This window comes from Zingiber officinale, chromosome 3B (assembly GCF_018446385.1).
Source record: "Zingiber officinale cultivar Zhangliang chromosome 3B, Zo_v1.1, whole genome shotgun sequence".
NCBI classification, from domain to species: Eukaryota; Viridiplantae; Streptophyta; class Magnoliopsida; order Zingiberales; family Zingiberaceae; genus Zingiber; species Zingiber officinale.
Window position 1 is genome coordinate 16,066,676 of NC_055991.1, and position 27,391 is coordinate 16,094,066.

Sequence of the window (27,391 nt, forward strand, 5' to 3'; positions counted from 1 at the left end):
CTTTATATGATTATTCACTTTATACTTTTTAAATTTATTTTTATTTTTTAAATTATTTATTAATATTTTATTAAAATATTATCATTATGATATGAAGTTGTTATATAATATGATACATTATTTTTTTATAAACAAAATTTTTTCTATAAGAAAATGATGATTTATTTTAAATTTAACCTTCAAAATAAAATCTTAATTTTGTCCGCTGTACCATCATCTTGGAGCTACACGAGCTCATTTTGCCTTGGCACAATACATCAATACGAGATGATGATCATGATCAGAAAGAACCCCTGCAAAATTTTTGCATGCAGACCACTTCTTGGTTTTCAAGGTTAATGAAAAATCTATGTAATCTATGAAAAATCTATGTAATCTAAATCTATGTAATCTAAGTAATGTATATATTTGATTTTTGATTTATTTATTTTTAAAAGCATAGCCGTCTTCCGATAGCTTAAGCTGCAAGGAAGCAAATACCCAGGAAACTAGCCAGTGAGCGCTCCTCATAAGTGGTCATCAAAGATTCCGTTCTCCACCACTCTTCTTTACGTGTTGCCCGTCGGCCCTAAACTTACCCGCCTTTCAGTTTGGTGGGCATGCATGGTCCCGGGTTTGGGGTCCAGAAGTTGACTTACGGGTAAAACGTGAAGTATGTTTAGTTTTATTACCGGAGCCAGTTGGTTCGAAGTCCGAGCCACTAGGGAAGAGTTTTCCCGCCCAAATCATTACTCGGCGAAGCGGATCAAAGGGAACGGCGATCCATCTGCCTGGCCAGGTCTCCTTCTATTATATACATCCGCCGCCTCTCAGCAGGTGAGCTTACTGACTGATCCATCTTGGTTTTCGAGATCGAAGCTTTGCACAAACGAGGAAGATGGCAAGGTATGTTTGCTATCCGTAGTCATCTGGCAGCAGTCATCGTCGTCTCGAAAGGATTTGTGTGTGTGTATGTGTGCGTGCGCAAAGGGGACTTTTTGGTTGATGCGTCCGCTACTCTATCGATGATGAATTTTGCAAAACTGATCAAAATAAGATAAGCAGTTGAAGGGGGAGGTGTGCTCGTAGGGTTTCATATACTGATGAATGAGAGTGTCATTTGAGGATTTTAAATATCATTGTTGGATTTATATGTCTGTAAAAATATGGCGTTGTAGCCTGGTTTTAGCTGATTTTAGCTTTTTGTCCTTTTATTTTAATAAAAATCCTAATTGGAAGTCACTAGCTAGTATATCAAAAATTACCTAATCTGGGAGTTGGGCAGTTTGACATACTGCTTATATGCCGACCCAATGTGGAAATTATGAAGGATCCCAGCGCTGAGGATATGCGGATAGAGGAGGTTTTTTCTAGTAATTAGATCCATCTTAAGTAAGAACTTGCTGTTTAGGAGTTATGAGTTGAGTTTTAGGGTTCTGATTGAGATGATAGGAAATCCAAACAAACTGGTATCTTTCCTTTTTTATTCCTATGGTTCATCCATAATTTCTGAATTTGAGATTTATCCAGCTCATGAATTGCTGAAACGTTTGCTTTACATACACGTTTGTGAAACTATCTTATGTTCAACTTCAATTGAGCTTGTAATGTTTACATTGTAAGGTTTTGACTAAGCTTCTGCCAGTTTTGTTGATTGTAACAAACAAAAATTGTAGCTTCTTATCCACAACAATTTTACAATGTCTAAACAATTATTCATTCTGTTTTACTTTTCTTTGTTCTTGTTTTTATTATATATCATTTCAAGCAAGCGACCAAATAGGATTAGTTGAATGAGATGGTTTCCAATGTACCTTTATAATAGTTATTTGCTTGAATTTCCCTTTTGTTTATAACTTTATCTTTCTATTTAAAATTTTATATGTAGATTGTTGTTTCTAAAGAAGATATATAGAAATTTTAGCCAACTACCTTAAAGTATTTTCTTATCTATTCATGTTAGTTTTGCATGATGAACTGATATTGTTCTATCCAATGGGAACCTTTTCACTCTGACATGCACATTCAAATCGAGAAAGAATTAGTGATAGAGTTTCTATTGACTAAGGCTCCATGTGATATTATACTATTTTAAGCCTAAATACAACAGGTTCAACTTGGTTTGGCCTAAATACAACCAGATTGACTCAAACCCAAGTTGAAGAACTTCAGTCCCACATTACCACAACCTCAAGTAATCAATTAAAATACAAATTGAATTGCAATCAAGTCATATTATCACAAATTCAGCCCCTAAAACATACCAATTTAATAACAATCTACTTGATTTAATCCTCTAACACATTCGAATTAATATTTTTAATCCAATGTAAACCTTTAATTAATATTTCAGGATAAAACATTGCAATAACTTGGTTTCATTAGAACTTGAAAAAATAGAGTAGGTTCATTGGGGATTATAAAAATTGATTGACATAAAACTATATTTTGTCCAAGGATAGGTGACATAAATTTGTAATTAAGACTTTGAATTAGTTTATTTATCAGACTTGTTATCATAAAGTGGTTGTAATGTAGAGAAGGAAATAAATCATCATAATAATTGAAGAAAAGAAATTGAAGATAATTTTAAATTGACACTTCAGCAATACAAATAAACAAATTGAAGAAAATTATATAATAAATTGACTGTAATAATTAGAAATTTATTTGTTTGTTATGTGATAATTAGTATTTTCTTTTTAGGCAATAAATAGGGAGCCAATTATAATCCCTACTAAATTATCATATTTTTTATTTAGAATATTTATTTTTGTATTTGTTATTGATCTATAAAAGGAGTTCAGGGTCATGTATTTTAATCATCTTGAGTTAATTGAATTTCCACTTTTCTTCTTTGTGTGAGAGTTTACCCCTCTGGGTGAAGATTGTGTTTTGTTTGTCCACTGTGCTACATCAATTGGTATCAGAGTTGAAGCCTAGATTCAATTCTCTACCTCCTTTTCCAACTAACCTCTAACTTTGGCGAGTTCTTTCTCGATGCTAACACACTAAAATCCTCAAGTTAAAAGTGCCTCCATAGCTCGTCACCACATCCACTGTACATCAACGATTTGCTTTTGATCATCTGACTCCTTTCCTTTTGGCAGCATCAGTAAAGAGGCTCGCATCTTACTTGTAAATTATTTGATTTTTTGAATTTAGCAAGTTAATTAAATTCTATGCATTATCTGTTTGACTCATATATTATTTATTTCCATATACTTTTACAATCATCTCTATTTGGTTACCTACTTATTTTGTCCCTATTTTAAATTATTTTATTTATCTAATTTCCTATTTGTCTCATCATTAGTTCTAAGTCCTAACTATTTTTTTTTAAAATTACTGTGCCATTTAATTTATAAATCTCATTACTTGTTGAACCTCCACATTGGCTACAACGAGAAACCCTACAATTAGAGAAAAATAGATGCTAGGTGTTAACTTGTGAAAGACGAGCTTAAAACCCTCTGATCAAGAGTGGAAGACCTAGAACAGTTTAAAGTTTATACCGCTGGAATGATCAACAAGCTGTTGAAGGATACGAGTCCTAAGCTCATAGATCACATGCCCTATGTAGCTCACCCATCACTTAGGCATCAATCCACCTCAAAACCATCAATCAGTCATTGATGAGGTATACCACTTTCAAAACACCCAAAGCTGACTTAGAGTAAGGCCTACACCTAAACCAAAAAACAGATACTACCCATTGAGTTAGATTAGACACCCTCAATTTTGTTGGTCAACTTGACCCAAATGCATTCCTCAATTGAGTTGTTGAGATTAAGGATTACTTTTTGACTGATATGGAATGATCCAAACTTAATGAGTGTAATTTGCAAATATCAAACTTGTCAGTTGAATATCAAAGATCAATATGTTGAAAATAGAGAAGAGCCAATCACATACTAGGTAGAGATGAAACAAATTCTAAACAAAAAAAATATAACCCAACATACTTTAGAAACCAACAATACACCATATGGATTAATCTAAAACAATCAAACATGAGCATAATTAAATATTTGAGCAAATTTGACAACTTACCAATGTGATGTAATCCTAAATTAGACTCTAGAGAAACCCTAATCCACTTCATTAAGGGGGTTTGAGACTCGAAATTCAAAGATAAATTAAATTATTTGCTCACTAGAAGACCAACCAGATTGAGTAATTTGTGAAAGCCCCTACCTTTCGATCACTAGTCCCCTCGACTGCTAGCACTCCTATATATAAGGTGTCTCTACAATCAAGCAAACCCAATCAAGCAAACCGATTGGTTCGGCCTTCCTTGTATATGTCATCCAACTAGTAGAGACGAATACACAAGCTTCTAAGAAAACATAAACCCTAATGTTTAATGTTTTAATTGTCGTAGTAAGGGTCACATGACATTCAAGTGCCCCCATAAAGTCTTAATCTTTATTTAATCCAGATGACGAAGTAGCATTCTTTTGGGACCCAGGTAGTAATGAAGAAATTGAAGAACAAACCATAGAACTTAATGTTGTGTGTTGTATCCTTTCCATGCCCACATTTAATGACACGTGGAAAGGCACTAATATCTTGCACACATTTGCAAAATATGGTAGTAAGTTTTGCAAAATCATGATCGATAGTGGGAGTTACATGAACGTAGTATCCACATAGGCCATCTGTAAGATTCAAGCCATCTTTGAACTGCACCCAAGCCCTACAAAATGCCATGAGGAAATCATGTTTCCCTTCTAGTTACATAAAGGTGTTTGGTTTCTATACAGATGGGTCTATATAAGGATAAAATATGTTGTGACATTGGCCTGACTTTACAACTTCTTTGTTACCCACTATGGATGAAAAACCACCTACATTTTTTAAATAATAGCCAAAACATCTGATTTTATCTGGCCAAGCCTAGCATATCTAAGCCCAAAGCTAAGCCAACAATTAAACCGACCCAATCCTCAAACAGTCTCTCCACCTTCTTACACGACCTCGATTTGAAGAAGGAAAAAGAGTTAGAAATCATGATAGCATAAGTAAATCAAAACCTCACAGTTAGCACTAGAGATTCATTAAAAGACCTTCCCCCCAAAGTCATTGAGTTTTATGCTATTATTCAAGCTCATTGTCGTTATTACCTTGTGCCTCATGAATTCATTCTCCATTCAGATTATAAAGTGTTGACTTTCATATTCAATCACATAAGGAATAAGTGCTAAACATGCTAGGTGTAGGTGGGTTGAGTTCCTACAAGACTATACTTTTTTTTTTTAAACATTGTTCTTGTATAGACAACAAATCAGTTGCTAAGTCATGTTGTCGCCACATTGCACACTATGAATATGATCGTAGTAGGATTTGATCGATTTCAAAGAAGAATATGCCACTTGTCTTTGGGATGTTTTTTTTTTCAAAATGTTAAAAATGGTTACCTATTTAAGAGTAGACGCTTATCCATTCCTAGGACTTCACTTAGGGGCTTTCTTATTTGGGAACTTCATGCAAGTGGCTTAGTTGGATGCTTTAGAAAAAGAGAAGACTATTGCTGTTGTGTTAGAATGATTTTATTGACCTTCATTGCGACGATATGTTGCATGGATCATGTCACAATATCGTACATGTCAATTGACAAAGAAACTAAACAAAACACATGATTATACATGCCAAATACTCTATGAGCCTTAGAAAGACATTAGCATGGATTTTATTTTAGGATTGTCTAGACTAGCCGAAGTCACGATTCAATACATTTTATTCTATGCAATAAGACAAATGATACATCACAAATAATCAAGTTATTCTTTAGAGAGATCGTTCATTTGCATTGGTTACCTATGCCTATAGTGTCAATTAGGATGTGAAATTTGTTAGTAATTTTTTAGAAACACTATGAAAATTATTTAAGACTCAACTTAAATTTTCTTTCGCCTTTCATCCACAATTGACGACCATACTATGGTTGTTAATTGCATTTTAGGAAATTTGTTAAGGTGCTCAGTAGTTGAAAAATTAGGTATTTGAGATTCAATATTGCCACTTGTTGAATTTGCTTACAATAATTCCGTAAACCGATCTATTCCCCACCTTGCTCCCCTTGATAAGCTTTCATTCCTCTTTAATCTTCACTTGTTGTCAAGTTGATTTGTCAACGATCAATCGACAGGATCCATCCATCAGTTGACTAATTTGTTTGACGCTTTAGCCTTAATCTGCCAACTACTACTTGAGTCAATTATTCCATAGTAGTCTTTAGGTCAACCAACTGTTGTAGTGCAACTTTATTTATTAATGACTCCTTTTAGCTTTCCTATTGTAACATCAATTGATTAGAATTCTTAATTAGTTGGTTACCCAAAAATTAGTTAACATATCCATGAACAAAAATATTTTTGTTTATGGCTTATCACCTTGAGTCGACTCCATAGATGACTCAGCTCTCTAGTCGGTTGAGTAAATAGGAAGTTTCTTAAAGGAGTCTTAGCAAAACTCTTTGGCATATACATACAAAATTATACCCTCTTGTGGTGCACACTTTCATTCCATTATATGCATCATGATATATTGTATACTTTTATTGCTAAGTGCATTCTCTATTTTAACATCAACATGAATATATCGAGTACATTTAATAGAATTCCTAAATTTTTATACAAAAAGGTATTTATCAATGATAAAACATTTAGACATCAAAATCTAATAATTCGTCACCAAAAGATTTGGCAATAGTAATTATGTTATTAAATTCATCATTATCAAAACTAAATAGTAGTAATTTGATCTGTTACAAAATGGGATATTAGTAATAATTTTGTTTACTCACTCATTAATAAATAATCTATTCTATAGTATTGGTACTAAATGATACAATAGTGATAAAATTTTATTGCAAAAGATTTTTTCATCAAATATATAATTAGCCTTTTGATATTAGTTGCGGCTAAAACTAGTGTCAAATGGATGGGAAGAGAAAGAAAATTTAATTTAAATCAATTGATTGATGATTTAGATAGCTATAAACTTCAAATGGACATTTACAAGTAGATGGATTAATATTATTATAAATAAACTCGATAAATGGTAAAATAAATGCACATGTTCTAGAATTTTCCTAATTAGATATTTGTGAATTGCATAAGCTATCATTGATTCAATCAGCATTTGTGGATAAAATATAGATGAGAGCTTGAGCCCATTGCCAAATTTTTTTGATAGAGTTATTCAACGTAACTTACCATTTGAATCTAACACAATAGTTATAGGTAACCTATGCAGCCAAAGATTGTTTTTCAAAGGTCTCATTACATGCAATTCATCATTGATCTTGTATGGAAGAAAATGGGAATGTGTCATTTTGGTAAAATTTTTAACCATCAACAAAATAAAATCATAATTTAAAAAAACCTCTACAGAAGTCCTTATGCAGCGGATAGCTATTGAATTCGTTGATTCATGCACGAATATCGGAAGTGATCTTCTAATCTTATCGATTCATGCACTAATACTAGAAAATTGGCATCCAAAAACTACTCGAAGCTTTGGGGAAAAGAACGGCATGGTTGAATTATTATCGATAATTTTTTTTCCTTACATCAATCTAAATAATTGTTTATATAGACTTCACACCCTAAGACACAAAGAAAGGTCAAGAGTTATCAAATGATTTAGGAGAGGCCCGAAGCAGGTCAAGAGTGATTGGATGCTTGAAGGGAGGATCAGAACAAGTCAAGAGTGATTGGATGCTTGTGGGAAGATCCTAAGCAAGTCAAGAGTGATCGGATACTTACGGGGAGGTCCAGAGCAGGTCAAGAGTGATCGGATACTTAAGGGTAGGCCCGGACTATGAGAGTAATGATGATCCTTCGTTTGAGGGGAGGATTGTTGGGAATACAATCAAAGTCCCACATTAGAAATATATGAAAAAGATCATGAGTTTAAAATATGAAAGAAATCCTAACAAAAAGGAAAAGGACTCATAATTCTAAAATCCCTAAAGAGATTCAAAATCTAAAAATACAAAAGACGAAAATTACAAAAAAATCTAAATATCAAAAATACTTTAAATACCAAAAAACTCCAAAATTACTAAAAGTAGTATGAAAAATATTTGCATCCTCTTGCATCATTCTCCTTATGGTGGAGAAAATTTGCCCTCGAATTGATGGTTATATCATCATTGTTGTGAGAAACAAGGGTAGATAAGTCTTTTTATCCTTTGTAAATAAGTTGATGCTTAGGGTTGTGTGGTTATATAAACGATGTATTTCTCCTGAAATATGAATGAATTAAAAATCTCTTTATTACAACATGGTATCAGAGCATGGTTCCTGATCCCTAACCCTAGCCGCCGCCGCCGGCGCATCTTCTTCCTCTCTGCCCTAGCGTCGACCAAGCTTTCCTCCTCCCTTCTTCATCGCTGCCTACTGGCTGCGCGTTTGGCCTCTGGTTTCCTGCTGCCGACCACAAGAGGCGCCTCTTGCTTCGCCGATCGCCTGCCGGTGGAACTGGAGAAGGCGAGAAGGGGAACGACGCTCTCTCTGCTCGCGCACGAAGGGGAACGACGCTCTCTCTGCTCGCGCACGCGGACACCCTCTCTGCTCGCGCACGCTCTCTCTTCTCGCGCACGCCCACGCCCTCTCTGCTCGCGCACGCCGCGGACGCCGTCTCTGCTCGCGCACGCCGCAGACGCCTCCCGTCCACCCAACGCCGCGGACGCTGCCACCGGCCAGAGCCACCAGCAGTAGCCTCCAGCAGTAGCCTCCAGCAGTGTCGGACAGAAAGCACAAGAAGCTGCCTCCTGTTCCAGAGTTCTCTGCCTCCTACACTCCCCCTTTCCTCTTCTCTTCAGCCTAGTCTGCTGCCGCCGCCCTTCCAGGAAAAAAAAACATTTTTTTTTTTGTGATCTTAATGGCGGACAACGCTAGCGAATCCTCTGGGATTTCTGTGAACCCTATGTCTTCTTCAGGACAGGTACAACCGGTTTTCACAATGACAGGCACTGGAGGATCCGGTCTTCAGATCGTATCAGAAAAATTGTCTGAGACAAATTATGCATCTTGGGCAGTTGCTGTTGAACTTTATGTCGAAGGCCATGATAAACTTGATATTCTTCATGGCACTAAAGTAAAACCAGATGAGAAGGATCCTAGCTTTCGCACTTGGCGGCGTGACAATATTCAATTAATGACTTGGATGCTTAACTCTGTTAATTCTGGCATCAAACAAGTCATTCTTCATAACAAAACAGCGTACGACATGTGGAAGACACTAGAGCAGATGTATGGACGTCGACATGATATGCTGCGTACTTATCAGATCAGCAGTCAAATTTTCAAACTTGAACAAGGTTCTATGTCCGTCACCAATTATTTTGCTACTCTGAAGGGGCTGTGGGATGAGTTTGACTACTACCGGATGGAAAATTGGAGTTCCACGGATGATCATCAGAGATATTTAAAGCTTCTGGAAAAAGACAGAATTATTAAATTATTAGATGGCCTTACTGCAGAGTTCGAAAATTTAAAATGGCAAATCCTTGGTCTTGATCCTACTCCCTCCCTAGAACAGGTTTACTACAAAATTCTAAGTGAAGAAGGTAGAAAAAGGACCATGAACAACAAGGGGATTTCCGCTGTAGGCCCTCCGATCGGGGAGACCTCTGTCTTTATTGGTTCTGCAAACAAGTTCCGACCTGGGGGAACTAAAAGACAAGGGGACAGATTTTGTCGGCACTGCAAGAGGACTAATCATGATTCAGATTTCTGTTGGGAAAAATATCCAGAAAAGAAACCTGAAAATTTTAAGCACAATGCTAAGAAGGCTCCTAATAGTAGTAATATTGCTGTCCAAAAGATAGAAAATGAAGAGACTATTGGTTCCTCTGTGCCTTCTACCACTGGACTGTCTTCTACTGATATTGTTAATCTCCAGCATCTTCTCTCTCGGCTTCAGGCTTCATCTTCGGCCTCTACTCCTGCAGACTCTACTCCCTTTCAAGCGCACACAGGTATCCGTGGCCTGGGATTAAGTGTTACCGGTCCCAGCTTTTACAGCCCCTGGGTCATTGATTCGGGAGCTACGAATCACATGACAAATGCTGCTAACTCCTTTATTTCTTACTCTTTATCCTCTGGGCAGGAGAAAGTGATCATTGCAGATGGAACCAAAGCCACTGTTGCTGGCAAAGGTTCCATAAAACTTACAGATCATTTTTTCCTATCCTCTGCACTTCACGTTCCTTCCGTCTCTATTAATTTACTTTCTGTTAGTAGCATTACTAAACAACTACACTACTCCGTAACCTTTTTCCCTGATCATTGTGTCTTCCAGGATCTCGAGACCAAGCAGACGATTGGGACTGGCCGTGAAGTAGGGGGTCTTTATTATTATCAGCTTGAAACAACATCTGCTCTGAAATCTGCAGCCAAGTGTTTAGAAACTAAGCATCAAGAAATTCTTTTGTGGCATTCTCGGTTGGGACATTTGTCTTTTCAGCCTTTGAAAATTTTATTTCCTAGTCTTTTCTTTTCTGTTTCTCTTCAGTCATTTCAATGTGAAATCTGTCAGTTGTCCAAACATTGTAGAACACATTTTTCTGAGTCTTTAAAGAAGAGTTTATCTCCATTTGATCTTGTTCATTCGGATGTGTGGGGGCCCTCTCCTGTGACTTCTTTGGATGGCTATCGATATTTTCTCTCCTTTATTGATGACTACACCCACTGTACATGACTTTATTTGATGAAAACCAGGGACGAAGTTCCTCGTCTTATTCAAAATTTTTGTAGAATGGTTGAAACCCAATTTAACTCAAAGGTGAAGATTCTTCGTTCTGACAATGCCCGTGAGTACTTTGCCCAGTCTCTAAATACTTTTCTTGAGGATTTGGGAATTCTTCATGAGTCATCCTGTCCCTACACACCACAACAAAATGGAGTGGCCGAGAGAAAGAATCGTCATATTCTTGAAACAGCCCGTGCACTTTTATTTCAACGTCACTTACCCAAATATTTCTGGGCTGATGTTGTTCTTGCAGCCGCTTATCTCATCAATCGATTGCCATCTAAAGGTCTCGGGAACCGGTGTCCTCTCACTATTCTTCGTCCTGGTGTAGAGTTGTTCTCCCTTACACCTCGGGTTTTTGGTTCTCTTTGTTTTATTCATGTTCTTGGTCCCAAGTCCTCTAAACTTGATCCTCGTTCTATACGAGGAGTTTTTATAGGATATTCTACTTGCCAGAAAGGCTACAAGTGCTTTGATCCTATTACTAGGACGAGATATATTTTGAAGGATGTTACTTTTTTTTGAGTCTGAGTCCTATTATTCTCCTCAGTCTCATCCTCAGGGGGAGAATATTACCTCTTCCTTTGTACCTCAAGTGGTTCCTCAAGTGATTTCTTCTCCTATTCCACTGGATGTCATAGAAAATAGAAAAGATGTCCCACCACTGGGAAAAGATGCTCCGTCACTGGGAGCACAGTCTTCACCAGATATTATTACTTACAAACGACAAAGACGCAAGCAAGAACCTACTATTGATCGGCTAGTTGAATCGGATGCTCTAGCTCCTGATCCTGTGAAGCAGTTATCCTCATCAGTTGAGTCAACCGCACCTCTAAATATGAATGAGCTGAACCTTCCGGTTGCTGTTAGAAAAGGTGTCAGGTCATGTACTCAACATCCTATCTCCAACTACGTTTCATATTCTCGTTTGTCTCCTTCATATCATGCATTTGTTTCACAGTTATCAAATCATGCTATACCTTCTTCCTATTATGAGGCTGTAAGGGATTCAAGGTGACAGGAAGCAATGAACGACGAAATGGAGGCTCTTAACAGAAATGGTACTTGGGAATTAGTTGATCCCCCGAAGGGGAAGAACTTGGTTGGTTCTAAATGGGTATATGCTATCAAGTATAACTCAGAGGGTGAAGTGATTAGATATAAAGCCAGACTTGTTGCCAAGGGATTCACCCAAACATATGAGGTAGATTACTTGGAAACTTTCGCACCAGTTGCAAAGCTGAACTCTGTCAGGGTAATTCTTTCTCTTGCTGCTCAATATGATTGGCCTCTATTTCAGTTAGATGTCAAAAACGCCTTCTTGAATGGTGACCTTTGTGAAGAAGTATACATGTTGCCACCTCCTGGAATTGAAACAAAAGGAAAGGTTTGCAAGCTAAGAAAAGCTTTGTATGGGCTTAAACAATCTCCCAAAGTATGGTTTGATAGGTTTTGCAAAGTCATGATATTGTTTGGCTTTAAACAAGGGAATGCTGATCATACACTCTTTATAAAAAGGAAAGGGGACAACACTACCATTCTTTTGGTTTATGTTGATGATATGATAGTTACAGGTGATGATGAGGTAGAAATCCAGACTCTTAAGTCCAAGTTAACATCAGAATTTGAAATTAAAAATCTTGGGTCATTGAAGTACTTCCTGGGCATTGAAGTTGCTCGATCAAAAAAAGGGATCTATGTGTGTCAGAGAAAATATGTGTTGGATTTACTCAAGGAGACAGGGAAGCTGGGTTGGAAATCATGATCTTACTAGTTCTAGTGGGGAAGATCTTACAAGTCTGGAAAATGGAACGTATCAAAGGCTGGTTGGAAAATTACTCTATTTATCTATGACTAGGCCTGACATCACCTATGCTGTTAGTGTAGTAAGTCAGTACATGCATGCTCCTAAGACTATCCACATGAAGGCCATTGACAGGATTTTAAGGTACTTGAAATCATGTCCTCGAAAAGGCTTGCTGTTTAAAGGAGGTGGTGATCTGAAGGTGGAATGCTATTCTGATGCAGACTGGGCTGGTTCTCGAGATGATAGAAGATCCACTTCTGGCTATTGCACTTTTTTGGGAGGAAACTTGGTAACTTGGAGGAGTAAGAAACAAAATGTTTGTGCACGGTCTAGTGCTGAAGCAGAATATCGAGCCATGGCACATGGTCTTGCAGAGATGTTGTGGTTGAGTTTTCTGTTGACAGACATAGGATTAAAGGTTGAATTACCTCTCAAGCTTTATTGCGACAACAAGGCAGCAATCAATATTGCAAATAATCCAGTATAGCATGACCGGACTAAACACATTGAGATTGATCGTCACTTTATTCGGGAGAGACTTGATTCTGGAGAGCTATGTCTGCCTTATGTTAAGTCTGAGGACCAACTTGCTGATATGTTTACAAAAGCTATACCCCAAGCTGTGTTCGACTCTTCTCTTAGCAAGTTAAACATGTTTGATATATATGTTCAACTTGAGGGGGAGTGTTGTGAGAAACAAAGGTAGATAAGTCTTTTTATCTTTTGTAAATAAGTTGATGCTTAGGGTTGTGTGGTTATATAAACGATGTATTTCTCCTGAAATATGAATGAATTAAAAATCTCTTTATTTCAACAATCATCAAGAGCGTTGTCAACCCGTTGTGGTCTTCCTAGTGTGATGTAGCAAAAAACTATTAAATTCGTTGATTCGCGCACGAATACTGAAAATAATCTTCTAAATCTTGTTGATTCACACACGAATATCAAGAAATAGAAAAGCAAAACTCATCCTTCTTAAAGGAGATAGCGATTAACTCCACAATATCAACCTCGCTTTGATACCAAACTGATGCAGCAGATAAACTATCGAATTCCTTAATTCATGCACGTATATCAAAAGTGATCTTCTAAACCTATTGATTCGTGTATGAATACCAGAAAATAGACATAAAAAACTACTCGAACCTTTGGGAAAAAGAACAACGTGGTCAAATTATTTTTGATTAAAAACTTTCTTACATCAATCTAAACAATTATTTATATAGACTCCACACCCTAAGACATAAAAAAAAGGGTAGCCCGGTGCACAAAGCTCCCGCTATGCGAGGTCTCGAGGAAGGATCCATTGTACGTAATCTTACCCTGCTTTTTGCAAGAGGCTGTTTCTAGGATTCAAACTCATGATCTTTTGGTCACAAAGCAACAACTTTATCGTTGTGCCAAGGCTCCCCTTCACCCTAAGACATAAGGAAAGGAAAAAAATTTAACATATAGACCCCCATCTTAACTTATAAAGAAAGGAAAGAAATCTTAACAACGTTCTAAAATCCCTAAACGAATTTAAAATTCAAAAATACAAAAGACGAAAATTATCAAAAAAAATCAGAGTTGCCAAAGCGCTAGGCGAGGCCAAGGCGACAAGTCACTGCCTAGCGCCCAAATGCCTAGGCGACAATAAGCGATCGCCTAACCACGAGGTGATAATACATATAAAATATATTATATATTTATATTCTTCTAAAAATCAACTATTAACAATAATAGACTATATAAACACCAAAAACAATAAAGTTTCAATTAAAAAAAACAAAAATAACTCAATATTGTCAATAAAACAACACATCTAATGCTTATGCTAGATAATTTAATTTTTCCAAAACAAACTAGACTCAGATCAATCACTTTCCAATTCAATCATTTCATCCCCATCATCATCCTCCATGTTTTCATCAATGTCCGAATAATAATCTTTTAACACGTCGTCATCAAACTCTCTCTCGTTAGTAGATTCTTCATCTTCATCCGCTAGTGATCGTAGAGTACAAATAGTTTGGCTTGTTGTCCCGCCTCTTCGTCCTCCCCTACCTTTGCCTCTAGAAGTTGAAGTTAAAGTTGAAGTTGAAGCTCCCCTATAGATAGGGTTTGAGGTCCGTTGTTGCCTAGTATGCCTTGTCTCTTCTTCTACTCCAGTAGCCTTTGCTACAACGTTCCATGTTAAAGTGTCATCATCGTCATCAAAAATAGGTTCCTCACCAGCTTCCATCATTCCAGTCAACCACTCATTATTGCAATAATCAATATTCCTCAAAACTATAGGATCCCCTTTTTCCTTCTTAATTGCACGAGCCTTGAGTGTTTGATTGTACTTCACGTGCACCAAATCTTGTAGTTTCTTGTGATTGAGTCTATTCCTTTTCTTTGAATGTATGTGCCACATATGATGAAACCATCATACTTTTAGAGTAAGCAACTATAAATTGAAAAGAAAAGTGAAAGAAGTCATGTACTAGCATTTACTCACATGCTCAAATATGCTCCAATTCCTTTCACAACTCGAAGCACTACATGTGAGACTAAGAACTTTGATAGCAAATTCTTTCAAATTCGGAGTACCATTGCCAAACATTTCCCACCAGTTCGCTAAAAAAAAATGTATTTCATCATTTTCATTTGATATTTAGCTATTTAACTTTTGGAAAAAAATATGTACCAGGCACCATTGGTTGGTCTTTATTATTCCTTGCTCTAATGGAAAATTGCCGAACAATGACTCTGAGTCCTTATATACCGACAACTCCTCCATAATAATCTTATCCCTCACTTCAGGGCTTGGAATCAATCTTTGTATGTATGCAAACAATCCATTTGTTACTTCTATATCTGTCTCAACTTTCGGATTGTGATAGTAAAAATACGGGTTTAAGTTCTATCCCGTTGCGTGCAAAGTGTTGGACCGTTGGCGGCCGGCTAGAAGGGGGGTTGAATAGTCCTGTAATAACAAAGAAATACCTTTCTCGAACTTTCTTAAACTAACACTTGCATAAATTAAGAAAGCAATAAATTAAAACTGAAAAGACGAGGCACAAAGAGATTTACTTGGTTACAATCGGGGAGGTTATTAATCCAAGGAAGATGTCGTATTAGAATATCTCCTTCAGGCGGAGAAGCCTGTTATAGCAATGAAAGCGCAAAAAGAAAGAAACTAAACTCTAAAAGAAGTATACAAGTGTTGGAATTACAATTTCTGAGTTAATTGAAAAGCTTATGGACCAAGGCTATATTTAGCCTTGGTCGGGGCGCCCCGAAGGGTTCCGGGCGCTCTGGGGGATAAAACTTTATCCGCAACGCACATATCTCGGTTTGACTGAGATTTGGATATATTTTCGGTCCGGGCGCCCTGGACAGTTCCGGGCGCCTCGAGTGGGAAAGTCAACCCCGTTGACTTTTTCAGCCGGGTCTTCTGTTCCGACTCCGTTCACCTTAGTCCGAGTCTTCTGCTCGCTTGGGTGATCTCTGCCATCCGGAATAGGGCTCACCTGAATCCAACTTCCGGTCTTCTCGAGCAGGCTTCCGCTCTATCTTCTCATCCCTCGGAATCGTCGCGTGCTTCCTTCTCGTCCGCTAGCGTACTCATCCGCAGTCTTTGTCCCTCGGTCGCACCCCGTGCCGACCTTCTCGCTAGCTGCGTCTCTTGTTCCCCGAGCAGTCTTCTGCTCAATCTTCTCGTCTCTCGAAACCACCACACGCTTCCTTCTAGTCCGCTGGTGTACTCTTCCGCAGCGCCTCGTCCCTCGGACGCACCGCGTGCCGTCCTTCTCGCTAGCTGCGTCTTCCGCTTGACTACCTATGCTCCTAAGCTCCTGCACACTTAGACACAAGGTTAAAAGTACACATGACCTAACTTAACTTGTTGATCACACCAAAATAACCTTGGAGTTCCAACACAAAGGATGATGAAGCTGATGATCCCATCTACTATCAATAATGTTCAACACATTTTTACATTTCTCTATGTTATCAAAGGACTTCAGAATTATATCTTTGTTTTATCCATAGCTTCATAAATATAACCCATCACTGGTCTCGTTTCCTTGTCAACAATACAAAGAACCATCATTAGAGGACGCATCACTTTAAGTGTGTATGTCACATTATTCCAAAAAGAAAGCATGAAAACAGTATCATTTGCCCTCTTACCCTTAGCATCCTTTGTTCGCTTACTCTCTATCCACTATGTTGATAAGAACATTCTCTTTAAAGCCTTTTGTTGTTTGTGGAGGCTTTGCAAAGTGAGAAATGTAGTAGCAAAGCAGGTGACTCCATGTCTTGCCAACTCCTTGTTTTCAGTACATTCTCTCATCATGTGCAAAACACTTCCATGATTGTAAATGAAACCAACAAGAGCAATTGCTCTAGAGATAGTCTTTCGAACCACCTCAATTTTGCCAATATCCTCTTGCATCAAATCAATGTAATGAACATCACATGGAGTCTAAAACAAATTCGGTCCTTTTGCCTGTAAAAGCTTATCTACAAAAAATAAAAATAAAAGAAGGTTATGACATAAACATATTCATTTATCAGTGAGGAAAAAATGAGTAAACATTCACCAATCAAATAAATAGTAGAGTTCGTTAACTTTACATACCAGCTAAAACATAATCGCTCCCATTGTCTGAAATCAATTGCACAACATTTTTCTCCCTCATACGTTCTACAAATCTATTAAGCAACTCATATAGTAGGGTTCCAGTCTTGGGCGGATGCATCCACAAATTCCAAGAATATTGTTCCTTTGGGTGAATTAACCAAAAAGTTAATCAATGTCCTCTGTTTCCTATCAGTCCATCCATCAGACATAATTGAGCAACCATATTTCTCACATTCATCTCTGTTTTCTTTCAACAACTCATTTGTGTAGACAATTTCCTTCTATAGAAGAGGTACCCTCAATTTATGATAACTTGGTGGTTTCAAATTCAGCCCATACTGACCTATGACTTCAATCATTTCCTTGAAGCTATCTAAATGGGCAGCATTGAAAGAAATCACAACTTGCTACATGAAACGAGCTATCTTTTGAACTGTTCGATCTCTAAGCTCTTTGTCACATGCATCATTTAAATTCATCTATTGTTTTGCAAAAATGATTCTAAATATTTAAAGCTTTTGGTTTTGGATAACTCGTCATCTTTTATTTTAACAATTGTCTAATTATGTCTAATATTGTTAAACTTAAATTTCATATATTTTGTCTTTAATCTACTAAGTCTAAAACCTTTCCCTTCTAGTATTTCCTGTCAAGATTTTAGTTTAACATTTACTCTTTCACGTGTTTCATCTACCAAAATAATATCATTTGCAAACAACATGCATTACAGTACTGTGTTTTGAATATGCGCATTGAGTTCGTCCATAATTAGTGTAAAAAGATAGGAACATAGAGTTGATTCTTGATGTAACCCCATCTTTATTGGAAATGCTTCAGTTACCCCACTTGAAGTCTTTATTCTGGTTGTTACGTCCTTATATATATCCTTAATTAGTTTAATATATGTTACACTAACACATTTCTTTTCTAGAATTCTCTATATAATTTCTCTTAGGACTCTATCATAAACTTTTTCTAAGTCAATGAATATCATATGTAGATCTTATTTTATTCTTGATATTTTTCAATTAATTATCTAAGATATAATTTCTCTTAGGACTCTATCATAAGCTTTTTCTAAGTCAATGAATACCATGTGTAGATCTTATTTTTATTCTTGATATTTTTCGATTAATTATCTAAGAAGATATATAGCTTTTATTGTCGACCTTCCAGGTATGAATCCAAATTGATTTTCGTTATTGTTTCTCCTTAATTTTTTTTCATTTACTTGTTCTTAAAGTTTCATGATATAACTCATTAGTTTAATACCCCTATAGTTTACACAATTTTGTATGCCTCTCTTGTTCTTATATAAAGGAACTAGAGTACTTATCCTCTATTGATCAAACATTTATTTTGTTTTCGATATCATGTTAAATAATTTTATAAGTTATTCAATATCTTGTTTCCCTATTAACTTCCATATCTCTATCGGTATCATCTGGTCCAATGACTTTTTCATTGTGTATCTTATTTAAAGTTTGTTCTACTTCTGAAGTTTGAATTCTACGATAAAAGTTTAAATTTTTATACCCATTTGACCTAATTAAATTACCTAAGTTAAATTGGTCACTTAAACCTTTATTAAAAAGTTGATAAAAATACCTTTTCCACCGTTTTTTTATTTCTCCATCGTTTACTAGTACCTTATTACATTTATCTTTAATACATTTTATTTGAATAAAATCTCTTGTCTTCCTTTATCTCATTTTAACTATTTTATAAATGTCTTTTTCCCCTTCTTTTGTATCCAATTTTTGATATAATCGTTCAAAAGTTTCATTCTTTGCTTCATTCACTACTTTCTTAGTTTCTTTCTTGACTATTGTATATTTTTTAAAGTTTTCATCATTTTTACCAATATATAATTCCTTACAAGCTATTCATTTTTTCTTCACTTTCTCTTGTATTTTTTCATTCTACTACCAAGATTTCTTACTTAGTAGTGCATGTTGTTGGATCGAAAAGAATTTAGATATCTCCACAATAGCATGATATTGTCCACTTTGGGCCTAGGCCCTCATGGTTTTGCTCTTGGGCTCTCCCCAAAAGGCCTCATCCCAATGGAGATATATTTTCTCTTATAAACCCATGATCTTTCCCATGTGTTTCCAATATGGGACTATGTTTGCAACCTTGCAACCCCAACAATCTCCCCCTCAAACAAAGGACCATAGGCTTCCCACGTCCGATCCTCGACCCACCAGGTCTTCCTGCCCCTCGGTCCACCCGACCTACTAGGACTTCCTTGCCTAGTCGTAACTAGGACTTCCTGCCTGGTATCTGGTCCTCTTGATCCGAACATAGGAGCCCCCACTTTCTTTGTTCGAGGTCAATATTGTACCCACATGGCTCAATCAGACCATAGCTCTTGTGCACAGTTGGCGGTTAAACCTTCTGGCAGTCCGGGCTCTAATACCAATTGTTGGATCGAAAAGAATTTAGATATCTCCACAATAGCATGATATTATCCACTTTGGGCCTAGGCCCTCATGGTTTTGCTCTTGGGCTCTCCCCAAAAGGCCTCATCCCAATGGAGATATATTTTCTCTTATAAACCCATGGTCTTTCCCATGTGTTTCCAATATGGGACTATGTTTGCAACCTTGCAATCCCAACACATGTTCCTTAGATTCATTGAGTACATTCTTAGTTACTATTTTTAATTTTGATACCATGTTATCCTATGTCATATTAGAGACTGTATATTTTACCTAATGCTTGTACTCCTACTTTCTCCTTAATATGCTTTGCTTCTCGTCCTTTAACTTCCACCATTTAATTCTAGGAGTTGTATATATTTTCTTTCTATTGATACTATGTTTGAGGCGTATATCCAACACTACTAACTTATGTTGGGTAGTTAAGTTTTCTCCGGGGATGACTTTACAATCTTTATAAATCTTTTTATCCTTCTTCCTAACCAGAAGAAAGTCAATTTGTGATTTATTATTTTTACTTTCAGCGTGACGAAGTGTTGTTCTTTTTTCTTAAAAAACATATTAGCTAATATAAGATCTTATGTTATCACAAAATCTAATATAGTTTTTCTTTTCTCATTTCTCGTTCCAAACCCACAACTCTCATTCACTCTTTCATATTTCTCATTTTTCACTTCAACTTGCTCATTTAGATCATCTCATATTAAAATCATTCCATTTGACGGAATGTTTTGTAATATTTCATTTAAGTCATCTTAAAATCTTGATTTGGTTGCTTCATCTAATTCTACTTGTGGTGCATATATGCTAATTATGTTTATAGTTTTTTTCGTCACTATTATCTTAAGAGCTATAATTCTATTCTCTTTTCTAACTATTCTTGCAATTTCATCCTTCGACGAATTATCTACAACAATACCCATTCCATTTCTTGTTTTACTCTTTCCAGTATATCATAACTTAAAACCCCAGTTCTCTATCATCTTTGCCTTCTCGCCTACCCATTTTGTTTCTTGTACACATAGAATACTAATTCTTTTCCTAATCATCATATCTACTACCTCTATTGATTTACCAATGAGGGTTTCTATGTTGTATGCTCCAAATCTTAGATTATTAGTTTTCCTATCATATTTGCTTTTATCCAACCTATGGGTTGAGAACTCTTGCTTATTTAACACGATACTTAAGTTTTCATGGAGATGTAGCCGTCCTTACCGATACGTTATAATCATGCCCTATAACACGAATTCTTACACATTTAGCACTACGCCTGAGTTCTGAAAATGTAGTGGTCCTTGTCGGGACGTTACAGTCGGATCTTTCAACGTGTTCCTTCCGAGGAACAACTTAGCATTAGCACAATAGTTTAATGGATCTATTCATTCAATATTTGTCATATTTTTAACGCTGGCCGACAATCTAACGCAACTCTCATCCTTCATTCGGGCTTGGGACCTGCAATGATTTGGTCATCATGGGCAAAGTTTATCAAAAATACCCTAAATACCAAAAACTCAAAAATTACTAAAAATAATATGAAAGATATTAAGATCCTCTTGCATCTAAGTCCTAAAGCAAATAAATAAGTGTTTTATATAAATTAAACCCAACTTACAACTTGATCAAAAATGATATTTTTTACATATGAACTCTGTCGCTTAATTTTCATTGTTCAAGTGACAAATAATTCTACAGTCACCTCTTTGATGATTTCTTCCCTGCTCTCAACTGGTGAATCCTTCTTGGTCTTAAATTTTACATTGAATTTGAATACATTCCTTTGATTTCACAAAAGAATTAAGAAATCTTATCTTTGTGACTATCATTTCAAATTTAAATATTTATAATTTCATAAATTCATATTAGTTTGCTTTATTGAAATGTAAATTAAACAAAGATAGTTCATGATGTCGATCTTTTTTCAAGTCTCACCTCAATATTATACATTTTTATTTGAATAATCAATTTGTCATGTTATTGGAGTCCTTAATAATGTGTTGTAGGATTAGTTCCTTGATTAGGTGTCTTAGCTATAATTATTATATGGTCATATATTTAACATGCAATAGTTTTCTCTTAAGAACAACAATACATTGTTTCATCTTTCTCAACTTGGTACAATTGCAGGTTTCTGTCTTGTATTACAGTTTCTTCTTTAATCCCTTTAATTAAGGGCCATATTTTTGATATGATTATAAGCTCCCCTGCTTTCAACATCTTAATCCTCTTTCTTCTTGCTTTGAAATTCTTTCTTAACTCTAAACTGCAAATTTGATGCTGGGCATAGTCATTTTCCTCTACTAATAGATCTTGACCAATGACCATAGTCCATCTATCACTACCCCCATTCATCAATTCCTTCAATAAATAAATAAACTACTCAATGATGTGTCTCTGTTGATATGTTTTACTGATTCAGTTTGTTCATTATTTAACTTGGTCTTGTTAAAAGGCATGCCAAAGTCTAGGCATTACACATTTTTTTAAAAAAAATTTCAACCTGATTTCACCTAGGCATGTCAATGGCACAAAAATGTTCATGGCTCTCTAGAGGGTCCGAATAGTAAGATGCCATATCTCTGGTTACCTTTTGCATGCATGTTGTTTTTTCCTATGTATGTTTTTTTATTGCCAATTGTACCTTATTCCCTTCTGATTTGTGACACAAGCAAAAAAAAAAAAAAAAAAGGTTAAATGATGATGATTAGGCTATTTAGATAACTCAATTTCTAGTATCATTAATTATAATAATATTCTTAGGTGGCATTTGGTTCTCTCTTAGGAATCGGAATGAGAATGGATATCATAGTATTGTGGAATGAGAATAGGTATGAGCTTGCGTATCATTCTTAAAAATAATGTTTGGTTAGTTGAATATTTTCAATCGGAATGAACCTAAATTTCCTTTTTACCCAGAGAAAAAATTAGATGGAAGAGAAAGTTGAATGTAAGATAAATATATGATGAGAGAAAATGATGAGAGAGAAAGTGTGATAGGGAAAAAATGAAGAGAGGGAAAGTGTGATGAGAGAAAATGAGGAGAGAGAGCGTGATAAGAGAGATTGGGAAAAGAAAAAGTATGATGAGAGAGAAAGAGTGATGGGAAAAAATGAAGAGAGAGAAAATGTGATGCGAGAAAATGAGATTGAGGAGAGAAGGTATGATGAGAAAGTGTGATGGAAAAAAATGAAAAGAGGGAAAGTGTGATGAGAGAAAATGAGGAGAGGGAGTGATGAAAGAGAATGAAGAGAGAGAAAATATGATGAGAGAAAATATGGAGAGAGGGTATGGTAAGAGAGATTGAGGAGAGAGAAAGTATGATGAAAAAATGAGAAGAGAATGAAGAGAAAAAATAATGAGAGTGTGTGTGATGAGAGAGAATATTTAGAGAAAATGGTAGAGAATGTGTGATGAGAGAGAATGAGGAGAGAGAGTATGATGGAAGAGAATGAAGAGAGAGAAAGTGTGATGAGATAAAATATGGGGAGAGAGTATGGTAAGAGAGATTGAGGAGAGAGAGAAAGAATGATGAGAGAGAAAGTATGATGAAAAATGAGAAGATAATGAAGAGAGAGAAAATAATGAGAGTGAATGTGTGATGAGAGAGAATATAAAGAGAAAATGATAGAAAATGCGTGATGAGAAAGAATGAGAAGAGAGAAAGTATGTTGAGTGAGAAAATGTGATGATAGAATGAGGAGAGAGAAAGTATGATAAAAGAGAACAAGGAAAGAGAGTGAAATAAAAGAAAAATTGAACAAATATACTAAGGGTATTTTCGTGCAAAACTAAATTCTTATCCTCATTCCATCAAAACCCAAGGGAGGGAGTGAGTTTCATCCATATCCAAGTTTTTGGGTTTCATTCCAAAATCTTGATTCCATTCTCATCAACCAAACACAATATTTAGGAATGAATCCATTCCCTCATTCCCAAACCTCTAAACCAAACGCCACCTTACTCTTGAGCAATGATATTATATAGAATATTTCATTGACGTAGCTACAACATTAAAGGTTTTGATTATATGATTGAATCTTTTTAGATTGGTTTATATACTAATAGATTATTTGAATGCTACATGATCATTAATTTTTCTTACAGGACATGCATTTAAATATTCAATATGTATATCACATGTTAGGATCACAAGTGCTTTGATGTCACTTGTCGGAGTTGGAGAGTACTATAGAAGCACTTAGTGGAATCAACATTACCAAAAGAATGACCATTATAATCAACCTTAATAAGGAAGGTGCTCAAATCCTCTACCTCAAACCATCCTGTTATGATCCAAATCTCATGCCTTTAGAATACGGAATTGCCTCCAAATGGCTAGCAATGGAATCTTCATGTCCTATGGCAGAATAGGGCAAATCACACATGAAAAAAAGAAAGAAAAGTTAATGTGGTTATCTGTAACTCTAACAAATCACACAAAAATTAATCTGGTTAATTGTAACTCTATAACAAATCACAAAAAAATAATGTGGTTATTTGTAACTTTATTTTAAGAAACTAAGCACTGAAAACTCTGAAAATGGATTATTTGTTGAGCTGGCTAATGGATGACGCACTAGGCTGTGAATGGCCCATCTCCCTGAATTACCCAGGAAATCATGTAAATATTCAATATTATGAAAGTGTGGACACTGCTCTTGACTATGGGCTTGTGCATTTCCAGTGGAAATTGGAGTATACTGCCGTACTTGAGCAAATTCTAGCATTCACCTTAATAAAATATTTTAGATGACATATTTCAGTTGGAGCACTGTAAACTTAAACCAAATGTCAGCAGGGTCCACTATATTGAACAGTTGATGGCAATTGGAAGCTTATTTTAAATTTTCTATGTTTACCAACAATGTTAGACTTGTTCAAGTAACTGCTGGAACTATTTCCTCCTTTTTCAGGTCATGGCTTATCACTTGTAGGGGAATTGCAAAGAAAGTAAAGAATGGTGGATATTTCTTTGACAATCAAGGCAATGATTCAGCGGTAGTAGCTAACAGGGAATGTCCTAACTGCCACCACCTAATTGACAACAGTGATGTGAGTTTTGTCCTGCACTGTGTCATTTTTACATTTTATCATATCCTTTATAATCTTTATGTATGTTTAAAATCATTTTTAATGATTCCATTTGCTAGATTTTTCTTGGGTTTAGTGGATTCTTTTAGCTCTTCTCTGTTTCATTAAATGTCTTTCCTGGAAAGAGGTTTGCTTATAATCTGTGTTATGCCTTGCAGTTTTGCAATACGAGAGGTGTGCTAAAGTTGTGTTATGAATGTTTAAATAATTATTTGACCATTGCGCCACTTATTAGCTCTTAAAACTAATAGCTATAGATATAGTTTTACAGTTTCAAGCTTAGAGGTTGTCATCATGTTATTTGTAAAAAAGTTACTATTACCCATATATTTATTTCAATAAATATAGAATGCTAAAGATCATGCTATTAGGCTAATTTATAAGCCTCCTTACACCACCTTGATTTGTTTAGCTTTTGTGATTTGAACGGTCTATGATACTCTTAATAAGATTTCAGTTGCAAAGTCGGTCTAGGTTTTGTTATTTTATTGTGAGATCTAGCAAATTGTACTTTGCTGAAGGGGAGCCTTGGCGCAATAGTAAAATTATTGCTATATGACCTGGAGGTCACGATTTGAGTAAACAATTTCTTACAAAGTAGGGCAATAGACCCTTCTTTAGGACCCTACATTAGCGGTAGCTTCATGCACTAGACTGTCTTTTATCCAACAAATTGTATTTTGTTAGACTGATGGGTTAGAATTCAGCTTTTATAGATAAGCTAGCTTTGTAGTTGAAAAATGAGGAGGTAAGTGCAGTCGTGGACATCACATCAATATTCAGAGTTTTTTTAGATCTACATTTTTTTTACATTTCTTATGGTTAAAGGACTATTTAGGGAAAACAAATTTTTATATATTTCATTGTCAAGATTGCAAAAAAAATTTGTATTTAGGTTATGGTATGCGCCTGAACTTATCGTTTCTCAGGTTACATTGGATTGGCCTGGACTTCCTGCTGGCGTTAAGTTTGATCCTTCTGATGTTGAGCTGCTGGAACATCTTGCTGGAAAGGTTGGTGCAGGAAATAAAAAGCCTCACATTCTTATTGATGAGTTTATTCCAATGCTGGAGGAAAAGGAAGGAATTTGCTACACTCATCCTGAAAATCTCCCTGGTAAATAGTATTTTAGTCATCTTATTTCTTTAAACTGTGATTTTTTTTAGTTTACCTGCTTATACACTATGCATTAGGTGTCAAGCAAGATGGAAGCAGTATTCATTTTTTTCACAGGATATCAAACGCGTATGGTTCAGGTCAGCGCAAGCGTCGCAAGATAAACCAATGTTCCTTAACTGAGGAACGTGTAAGATGGCATAAAACAGGTAAAACTAAACGTGTGCTGGAGAATGGAGTTCTGAAAGGTTGGAAGAAAATAATGGTCCTCTATAAAAGTTCATTAGGAAGTTGCAAACCAGACAGAGTTAATTGGGTGATGCATCAGTATCATCTCGGTCCCGAAGAAGATGAAAAGGAAGGGGAGTTAGTGGTCTCAAAAGTCTTCTATCAACAATCAACAAATGAACTTGATAAGAGTGATATGGAACTTTTGACTGAGGAAGGTAACGTCCTCACTGTCAAAGGTGGTCCAAAAACTCCCAAAACGAATACACCACAGCCACCACGCCTCAAAAATGATTCTCCTCATGAGAACTCTGGACAGAATCTGCCATCCCTGCTGGTCCAGGTATTGTTCTTTAATTTTCTGAGATTTTATATATGATAATGAAAATTTCATCTTGTCTTAGCATTTTTTTTCTCTTGCAACATTCATGGGTAGCATTTTTTGTTCTTTCTTTTTGTTGGGACAGTTAATATAGCCTAGGTCTTCAGAAGTTATAACACATACAATACGAATGACCAGTTGCTTATGGACATCCTAGATGATTTAAGCATTACGATTATGTAATATAGTTCTTTTGTTCCCAGGAAAATCCAATAAATGTGGTCCCTGATTCACCCTTACATCTCAGTCAGCTGGAGGGCAAAGGTGGAACATCGGCATGGTGGGCAGATGAATCTCAAGCTGCTGACTTAAGCAATGTGCACGAATCACTGCTGTGCCACGAGATCTTTGACCCTTTTCCTCATTTTGAGGACTCATCTTTATATTTTAACTGCACAAACATGGACAGCAGCAAGAATGAAACAGTTGCTGGCACCAGTGGCCTAGCTTGTGGAATTGCAGATCTGGACAGCATCATAATGGACACACCACCAGACTTTCAGCTTTCTGTAAGATTCAGAACTATCGTTTGTCTTACTAAAAGGTGATTTTAAAACCTTTTTTATCCTTAGATTGTTTGTAACATGTTGCAATGCAGGAATTGCAGTTTGGTTCACAAGAAAGCATAATGAGTTGGCTCGATCGTTTCTAGATTGAATAAACAAATCTCTCCACGGATGCTCTTGTTGAATTGCTACATGCAATCTAAGGTTTATTTTGTTTCGAATTGTAAATATAACAAATGAAGGCACAGATTGCTCGAGTGTGATATCCACTTCCTCTGTACCTGTAGTCTTAAAGCAAGCTTGTGTGAGATGAAGGTAGCGTTTTGAATGCAAACACTCCTTGAGTTGCAAAGTTTTGTTGAGAGGAGCTGCACAACTGTTTTCACAATTTACGTTGTCTCAGATAAACTGTGTTTGTAGGTAAATATAATTCTGCAGTATAAAATTTTAAAATTTAGA

At 36.0% G+C, this 27,391-nt stretch overlaps 1 protein-coding gene across 1 annotated transcript; it reads left to right on the plus strand.

Moving 5' to 3' along the window:
• Positions 1–714: 714 nt before the first annotated feature.
• LOC122055978 (SUPPRESSOR OF GAMMA RESPONSE 1-like) lies at positions 715–27,391 on the plus strand. Its single transcript, XM_042617697.1, has 6 exons — positions 715–885; positions 24,523–24,661; positions 25,630–25,816; positions 25,894–26,387; positions 26,630–26,935; positions 27,025–27,391. The coding sequence occupies exons 1-6, from the start codon at positions 878–880 to the stop codon at positions 27,076–27,078; spliced, it is 1,188 nt and encodes a 395-aa protein (XP_042473631.1). The 5' UTR covers positions 715–877; the 3' UTR covers positions 27,079–27,391.

Excerpts from the sequence above, each read along its gene's own strand:
- LOC122055978 (XM_042617697.1), top strand. Across the intron at positions 24,662-25,629 it reads ACCTAATTGACAACAGTGAT|GTTACATTGGATTGGCCTGG; the intron begins GTGAGTTTTGTC and ends ATCGTTTCTCAG. Across the intron at positions 26,388-26,629 it reads TGCCATCCCTGCTGGTCCAG|GAAAATCCAATAAATGTGGT; the intron begins GTATTGTTCTTT and ends TTTTGTTCCCAG.